Source organism: Copadichromis virginalis, linkage group LG22, assembly GCF_057382275.1.
Source record: "Copadichromis virginalis isolate Kocher_CV1m ecotype Utaka linkage group LG22, C_Virginalis_male_GT1.1, whole genome shotgun sequence".
NCBI classification, from domain to species: domain Eukaryota; kingdom Metazoa; phylum Chordata; class Actinopteri; order Cichliformes; family Cichlidae; genus Copadichromis; species Copadichromis virginalis.
This window is the reverse complement of record NC_140638.1, coordinates 36,252,910-36,262,041: the sequence shown is the minus strand read 5'-3', so window position 1 is coordinate 36,262,041 and position 9,132 is coordinate 36,252,910. Positions and strand designations below refer to the sequence as shown.

Genomic DNA, 9,132 nt, shown 5'->3' with positions numbered 1-9,132 from the left:
TTGCGCTTTTTTGTTTTATTGGCGTTAATTTGTCATATTTTAATATCACGTGAACATCTTTTGTAGTAACATGTTTTCATATTATATTTGTGCCTTGAGAAAACTGTTGTGTATGGCACTAAATAAATAAAATTGAATTGAAATGAAATGAAGAATTTGTGCTTCAGGTCTGTCACATTGTTGTCTGTGCATTTCACCGTTTTTAAAGGGAACTTGCTGACCACGCCAGCTAATAAATTTAAACTTTCTTTCGTCACTCTAAGGTCATTTCTGGCTCCAAAAAACCCAAAATGCTAATTTTGTAACTTCAAAGGAATCCAAAGTGGGAGTCAACACAGTTACCATTTATACATTCACCTTCATTTATACACTTTCACTATAACATTTTTAACTATTTGGATCAATCAGAGTAAAAAGAGGTTCTTTACTTTTGTCAGCTTGTTTTATTGAAAATAAAATAATCACCTAGAAATACCTCAAACATACTGAAGTATTTATAGCATTATAATTTCTGCTTTCTTTGCATAATTATTTGTTGACTTGATAATATTAATATTGCATTATTAGTATTAACATTGTTAATATTCACAGTTAGTCACTGAAATTTGATTTTCCTATATGAGTTCTGTTGGCATCATCAAAAATCTCCAGCCAGTGAATTACTCTTGATCTTATATGACTTTATATTTTATTTTTTTAATCTTGGAAAAGCGTGAACACAAACTAGAACTAAACATGTAAAACTAGTCCAATCGAATCACAGAGACACAAAACAAAAAGGGTTGTATTTTTTATTTTACAGTCACCAGAAGAGCAGATACATCATTTTAGAAAAGAAATTGATATTTGCAAAAAAATTATAGTACAATTTTGTCAATATAGATTATGTACATAACGAAATGTCGTCAAACTGAAATAGCTTTCCACTTCTTCGTCATCAAGGAAACAGAGAAGTGAGGGGTCTGGTCCTCCGTAGACCCAGCTCCCTAACCAATAAATATAAACTGTATATATTATCTGGTGCACTCAGCCAGGCATAGACAACACCAGGGCAAGTTATTTCTCAATAATATTCCCTTAATCAGTTCTTGTACATCACTGTGATACACGCTCGCACACCCACGACAAGCTTGACACAATTGCACACAGGCCAGAGAACAAATTACAGTTGAATTACAACAATGGGCTATCTTAACTCCTGAAAAGGAATGAAAAAATCAAAAGAAATGTGCATGGAAATACCCGTCATTGTCCTTGATCACCAGGGAGAAGTGGCTTTCTGGTCAAAGCTCGCTGCAGCTAGCTGAGTAGCACTTGACATTTGGCCTGATTGAAACAGCCAATTCCAAGCTAGAAAATCTCTTACGGTCTTAGAGATCCTACCTCCTCATTCAGCTCTTTTCCTCCCTCTTAGCATCTCTTGATATCCATCTACCTTCCTTCCCTCTCTTGTCCCTATTCTCTCTATCTTGAAGGGGACAGTTGCCAGCACGAGGGCTGGCAATTGCCACCCTTTTCCTGTTTTCCCCACTGCGAACAAAGAAAATAAAATGCACACAAAAGCTCCTATCCACGCTGTACCGAAACAGGACAGACAACTGCACGATCACAGAACAAGCACAAGAAAAGACAACAGCAAAGTAAAGCTATGGCCGGGATGGGAGTCTTGTAAAGAGGATTCTTGAAGGACATTGCGAGCATACCGTTTGCCAGCCGCTCTACCTCGTCGCTGGGTACCACCTCTCAAAATACGCCCTGCTTGTGCTTTGTGGGAGGTGCAGAGAATTATGACTTTGTGCCAATGAGCGAATACACACACTTGCATAAATCATCCATCTTGTTTGGCGGTTAATTACTCTTGTTTACCCTCCGAGTAACCTCGGGATGGGGCGGCGCGATAGGAGGGAGCCTGGGAAGAAGAGATAGCGCCAAATAGTAATCTGCTGACGGTGTTCATCAGTGAGCAATTCACAGGAGTAAAAGCACACAGTGGGCTTGAACCTGGGTGTTAGTGAATTACACAAGGTTACCTGGGGTCTGAGGACAGCAGCTCCATCAACATGCTGGCCTGACCACACTTGCTCACTAAGGTATTCTCGGGTCAGTCGGTGAAGGTGCCACGCCGAGGCGATGAGGCACAGGCCAATCAGAGAGCCCCTAAGGATGCACAGCAGGCCGCGATCGTTGCTTATTTCATTATGGGGAAAGCTACATAAATCCACTAAATGGAGAAGAAGAGACACAGAGGGAATATTTGCATTTCTTCTCTCCTATCATCCCCCCTCAATGCCACCCCACCCCCGCCCTCAAAAATCACCCATTTCAATCCCTCGCCCATTTAGTGCAGAGTGAGTTTAATCATCACTTTTGCCAAAACACATTAAGCCAATGTGTCCAGAGTTGAAGAGAAAGGGGGAGGTTGAAAAACTATAGAGTGGCGCATTAGATTTGCAATAGTGATGCATCACTCTGGCATTACTTTGGAGATTAAAGAAGGGACGTTGCATTTCAGTGCTGAGCGTTGCCTAATGGACGCCTGTCCTCCTGTGCCGAGCCTGAAACGAAACACCGTTGTCCACCTGGAGAAGACGAGTCGCAATCACCCTGGAGTTCCCCTCTTCTATACCTGCAAATTCCCTCTTCTTCTAAAAACCTTTTTTCTTTAAACTTCAAAGCCTTCCCTTGACTTTTAACCCCCGATTTGAGAGCACCTCCACACTGAAGACATTTATGCAGCTGTTTGATCATGTTCTCAAGTCAAGAACAACGCCTCCTTTAATACTGTAAAGTGGATTGCATACATTAAAGTTAAGCCAACACACAACATGACTTTGCCTGGGCTCTGTGTTACTGCTGTTGTATGAAAAGATGGATATAAAGTGCTTGGAAGCTTAGGGACAGGCAGAATGAGCTTGGGATTAGAGAATAAAAATATAAAAAAATGAAAGGCGGGGGGGGGCGGGGGTTGCTTTAGCACTGTGCTAACTGGGGGCAGGTTCGATATGGCGACAGAAGGCTTTTAAGTAAGAGAAAGAGCACAACATCGGAGTGTGGGGAGTCCCCAGAAAACAAAATGATGATACAGAATCACAGTCAGTCAGTCCAAGGCTACAGCCAAACAGCAGCCCAGCCCAGGGAATGAGCTTTCTGGTCACGAGTCTGTATGTATGGGCGTAAGTTCACCCTGGCACCCAGCTCTGGTTGCTGTGTGAAGGTGGGGGGCATGCAAAAGCCCCTAGACTCATGCCCATCCCCATCCCCATCCCCACTCCCTGGGACAGAGAACCGTCAAAGTTGAAGTCCATGTTTTCTGTATTCATAAAATCACTGAGCAGGATAGAGTCCACATCACAGTCTAGACTATTAGGGACATTCTCCATCTCCAGGTCAGCAGCCATTCTACTCTGGGAGTTTTGAGGTTGGAAACCAGCATTCCCTGACTGGTGATTGTTGGGGTAGAACCCATGCCAGGAGTCAGTGATACCCTGATGGTGAGCTCCAGGGTAAGGCTGATGACGAGGGTGAGGTGCGGATGCCAGGCGGCAGGGGTCCTGGGGAACACCCATGAGGCCGGCAGGGTTCGGGGGCAGAGAAGGGGATGTTGGGAGGTGGGGACGGGGTCCATAGTGGTTAGAGGTCTTGAGACTGTAGGGCTGCAGGATGTCAGTGCTCACTCTCGGGGAAAGAGCCTGATGGTGAGGCCCGCTATGCATAGGGTTATGAGGGTTGTGGGGATTGTGGTTGTGCAGGTGACTCTGCGTGGAGTGAGGGTTGTGATCATGGCTAGGATTTACTTTACTGTGATTGTGATCATGACTCGAACCGTAGTCGTGAGCCGGGTGGGGCTTGTGACTGTGTGCGTAGTCGAGGCAGGCTTGGTGTTTGTGACCCTGATTGTGGTTCTGATGGTGAGTTGTGTTCTGGTCATGGTCATTGTGTAGACTTGCATTGCGAGCATGCTCTTGGCTGTGGTTCTGATTGTGGCTGCGATTCTGATTGTGGTTGTGCTGGCTGTGAATGCCATTGGTTCCCTGTGTCATTAATGTGTGTGGTTCCCGTCCTTGGCTCAGGACTGTGTCTTTGTTGCAATATCGAGGACCTCCAGTGAGCAAACTCTGCAGGGCATTGTTCTCTGAATAGCCCCTCACTGGGCGCTGAAAGCTGACTGGCTTGTTCTCCTGGATGGTCTCCATGGGAGTGTGGTGGCGCAGCATGCCCATAGAAGGCTGTCCGTACATTGGCGCACAGTAGGAGCCCTCTGCCTTGGGTCCAGGCACATAGGGATAACCATTGCATTTAATTTGTGGTGGCTGGGGGTAGCCACTCTCATCTAGACTGATAGCCCCAGTCAGGTCAGTCAGCTGAGGCAACTCCACCGTGGGACAGTGGCCTCCAGTGCCCAAGGCTGGGGAACGCGTGCTAGTGGGGCTTGGGTATATTCTTGGGGAAGCTGAATTGGAAAGCCCACCCTCCTCTGGTTCATCAGCCTCGGCCTCAGCTAGGATTGGAGATAGGCAGCCGCTCAACGTGGAGCCAGAAGATGACGTGCGGGAATGGAGGTCTGTCCAAGTATCATACTCCTCTCCACCTATGCCCACACCTCCTTTCGCCGCTGGACTGCCGTGCTCTGGGGAGCCTTGCATCGCTGGTCCAGCTCCCTGACCTTGTCCTCGTTGGAGCCCCATGGCCCCTGCTCTCTTCCGGCTGATGCGACCCTTCGTCTTCAGGTAGCGGGTGCCATTGTCTATAGATGCACGTCGCCTCGGTCCCTTTCCCATCTTCCCGCCTTCTGGGTTGAGCATCCACCAGGAACTCTTCCCCGTCCCTTCATTTTGCACCCGGATGAAGCGACTGTGCAGCGACAGATTGTGCCTGATAGAATTCTGCAACAAGAAAGAAAAATAGGAGAAAGGAAGAGAGAGAGAGAAGAAAATTGATAAATGTTAACACCCAAGGGAACATTTAGGGTTAAATAATCATTTCTTGAGAAAACAAAGTCATTTCGAATTATGGTTAAACTGTCAAGGCAGCACTGCAAGTGAGAAAAAAGATGGATAAAGAAAAAGCAGATGGAGGGGTGAGCAGAGAGGGCAGGGAAAGTGAAGGGCCAATCAATATCTCCCTTGACCTGCCTCTCCTCTCCACACGCGCTCAGTGAGTCATAATATGGACATGGGTGCAGCCTCTACATCAAACCATCACCAAGGTTACAGAAATGAATCACACAAGGCAACCCAATCACAGACAGCCCGTATCGATTGCAGGGCCTCCAAATATGAAAGCCTAAGATCCAGCCAGAGAAGAAGAGGGGGGAGGCGGGGGATTTGGCACGAGAAGCTGTGGAAGAGCACCAGAATAAAAAAAGAAACACTACAGAGGCCTGGAATAAGTTACAGTGGAAGTAAGTGGGAGGACGGGAGGGACCTGCTCATCTGACCTCTTTTAAAAATCATGGCACAATTAGCACGACTGTAGGTGACCACGGCAGACAGCTTTATAATGAAGTCCTTCTGCAAGTCGCTTGAAATGGAGACGGATGCAGTGACTGTGGGTGGGTGAGGAGCGCTGTGGGGTGGTGGGGGGGGAGTATGCAATAAGCCTCTCCAGACCCTGTTTAAGTGTCTGAGTGACGGCTGTATAGTTAATCCAGAGCTCTGCAGCAGCATTTGAAACTGGTGCCAACCTGGAGTGAGTTGATGAGATCTAAGCCTGCCTAAAGGAGAGCTTAGCAGGGATACACATCATCTCAGCTGGCCAAGTAAGACTAAGTACAGCATGTTCATCCAAATCTTTCCGGCTTGTGTCATTATTCACACTCTTTCCAGTTTTCCTCGCCATTCTGCCCTCTCTTTCTTCCCTTTGGTTTTTTGGTCTTTTGGGAGCAACAATTCCTACAAACATCTACCCCAATGCCCGCAATCACACACTTTTCTTTTTCCTCTCAGGAGATATCTATCTATTTCTGCCTTGTTTATTACCTGCACATAGCTCACAATCTCTGTCTCCTGATATCTCGAGCCATTCTCTATCTTCATTCACTCCCCGTCCCCTGTCCAATTTTCCTGCTCTCAGCCCCATTCATCTCCCTATCTGTGTCCCAGCCTCTCTAGATCCTGACAATGCTCATTTTCTCTCTCTCTCTATCTATCCTCCCATCATCTCGCAAAACTTCGGCTACCACCTCTCCTCTATCATTCACTCTCATTTATTCATACATGCATATATTCGCATGTAAAAGCAAATATCAACCAGAAACAAACCTAAGGCTAAACATTTCAGTGCTGCCTGTAGATTCAGCATATGTATAGCCCCTCACACACACACACACACACACACACACACACACACACACACACACACAGTTAACTGGCTGCAAATTGGACAGCACATTATGAAAAGCACAGCATCCAGAGTGGCAGGTAATGGGTTTCTCACAGGAAGAATTCAGGTTTATGTGAGTTTGGGATCAGTCTTGTATCCCACCTACTACTGTTTTCATTCATGCAGAAGAGCCCACCCATCCCCACGGCATGACTCCTAACAGGTAATGTTTACCTATCCTCCACTCACATCACGCTGCCTTGACTAGACTCTCTTCACAGATGTGGAAATTTCCTACGAGAGCTGTATTTATGGTTTTTTCCTGCTGTTTCAAAGTGTTCTCTCCAAAACACCAGGTCAACAAAATTGCACAAGCTCAACATTTACCAAAGAAATAGAGCGACTGCACTCCTGCGCCGCAGCTCGCTATGGAGAGCAGACTTAATCAAAGCCAAATTGAACGATGACACCATGTGAAAGAGGCCACCAGTGGAGGCGACCCGCATCAGGTGATCTGAGAGCGGCACCCTGACAGGTTCCTCCGCAACATGACGGCTCCGGCTGAGCGTAGCCATGGCAACAGAGTAAACCAAAAGAGGCGTAGTGAAGAGAGGGGAGGTGATGGTAAGGAGGAGAAGTGGGGGGAGGAGGCTGATGCTGTTTGATGCTGCAGGCAACTCCAAACAGCCTTTTATCTGAGTCTGTCAGATTCCTGCTCCAATCCACCAGGGAGGCTCAATCACCAGTAGTCCCAAAGCCTCACTACCTGTACCAAGCTGTGATTAGTGTGTGTGTGTGTGTGTGTGTGTGTGTGTGTGTGTGTGTGTGTGTGTGTGTGTGTGTGTGTGTGTGTGTGTGCGCGTGCAGTGGGGGAGGGGCTTCTGAACACCTACAAGAGCAACAATTATGCCACAACAGCAGGCTGCTGTTCCCGTCCCTGCTTTTATAATGTGTACGTTCATGTGGCTGCTTACATATTATGATTCCTGACTGTCAGTCCTTCTGAAACAATAACAGCACAAAGAGTTAAATCCTGAAATTAACAATTATGTAAACTTACTTCAGCTTCTTGCACTGCACCACGCTGCCTGCATTTTCAAGTTTAGACTTGAGGAGACTTTTTTGTGTAATTCATCAAATGAAACCTCAAATAAAGAAGTGTGTATGTTCAGTTCATCAATAATTGCACACAGGATAATAGATAATAAAGTATCATGTTGATCTTTTGAAACAAAAGTCATTTTTTTTATTTTCAATCATCATTGTATTAGTTGCACAGAGCTGAAACTAAGGCTGTCCTGTAAATTATTTCCCCTAATGTGCAGCGGTGGTCTAATAGTGATAATTCAGCCGTATGACCACTCTGGAGTCTGCTGTTTGTCATGCTGTTGAAACGTGCAGCACTGATTCATTTATTGGTATTTATGTTTAAATCAGTGTGAGCTAAATAACTGAAGGACTTTTCTCAGCAGCATTTTGCAGGTAAAGGTGAATTTCCCTTTAATCTTTATAAAGTTTAACAGAAACTCTCATCATAAACGGGTGGTCTCATCCCACAAATTAGAACAATTTGAGATATGTTTTTAGCATGGTGTCAATTTAATTTCACTTTATCTATACAGCACCAAATCTCCTCAAAGCCCTTTATATTGTAAGGTAGACCCTACGATAATAGAGACAAACTCAACAAGCATTTTGGGTCCAAGAGACTTTAAATCCTCTCCTTTAGCAAAAAGAAGTACTGAAACTACTTGACACCAAAGGCTTCTGTCTCTGTGGGACTAGCTGTCCAATGTGTTTAGTGTCAGAAATGTCTTTGACCACACTACACTGGGACTTTGGACAGTCTGCAGGTTATAATGGTAATCACATCTCTATAGCTGGAGTGAAATCCTCAAGTGTACCCTTTGGCTAGAATAAAAAACAAGTAAAAATAGATTCCTAGGCTTATGTAGGCCATAGCTGTGTTTATATTAAGCTGCCAATAAGACTGATCTGATGCGGAGGAGCCCGCTCCCTTTGCTCTATGTCTCTGCCTTTCTGCTAATGCTGACGGAGATGGACTGCTGCAGAGAGAACAATAACTGAATCTGTCCTCATATCCACCCTGCTCCTCTACAGGGAATGCACTGCACTGTAGCACAGCTGTATGTTCTGCCTAAATACTGAGTGAGTCTGATCCTGGCACTTCTTTCACTGAGTCAGGGAATAGTCAGTCCAGTTGTTAGCTAATGGTCCATAGACACACAAATCTGTGCGTACACAGATGTCCTGTTGTTTCCCCGTTAAAAACACATCGGGCTACAGTTCCAAACAAGTACTTCATATTTCTCTCTGTGAGATTAAAAGAGCTCAAATAGAATCGGAAAAAATCTTAGTTCAAACTTCACATACAGCATGAAAACATGAGGGGAACATGTGCTACAGATCAGAGACACGTTAGTCAGTGACTTTGGATCAGACTTGTTTTGTCCATTAATGTTTTGAAAAGTCCCGCCTACGATTTCTGTGACTGTTGTATTTAAGATGGAACGACAACAGACACAACTGAAGCAGAAGAAACTGATATGGCCTACCTTTGCTTCACAGTGCAAACCAAGCTTTAACAGTGCGTTTCCCATGATGCAACAGTAGCATCAAAATCAAAAGCTGACCTACAGAGGACATTATACATCTGTTTAAACAGGCTGAGCAGAGCATCCCATTCTGAACAAATCAAACTGGAACTGCTGCTTGGCTTCCACAGTGAGCATGCAGACGATGTCATCCCTGCAGTCTGTTTAAGTCTAGTGCAATAGATCAGATGATGCT

General features: G+C 45.3%; 1 protein-coding gene across 1 annotated transcript in view; it reads right to left on the bottom strand.

Annotated features, from left to right (window-relative positions):
* Positions 1–783: 783 nt before the first annotated feature.
* The window catches only part of foxo6b (forkhead box O6 b), a 40,616-nt gene continuing 32,267 nt past the window's right edge, over positions 784–9,132 (bottom strand). The window contains exon 2 of the mRNA XM_085446036.1: positions 784–4,883. Coding sequence (XP_085302162.1) covers positions 3,180–4,883 — 1,704 coding nt within the window. The 3' untranslated portion in view covers positions 784–3,179. The remainder of the gene's footprint in view (positions 4,884–9,132) is intronic.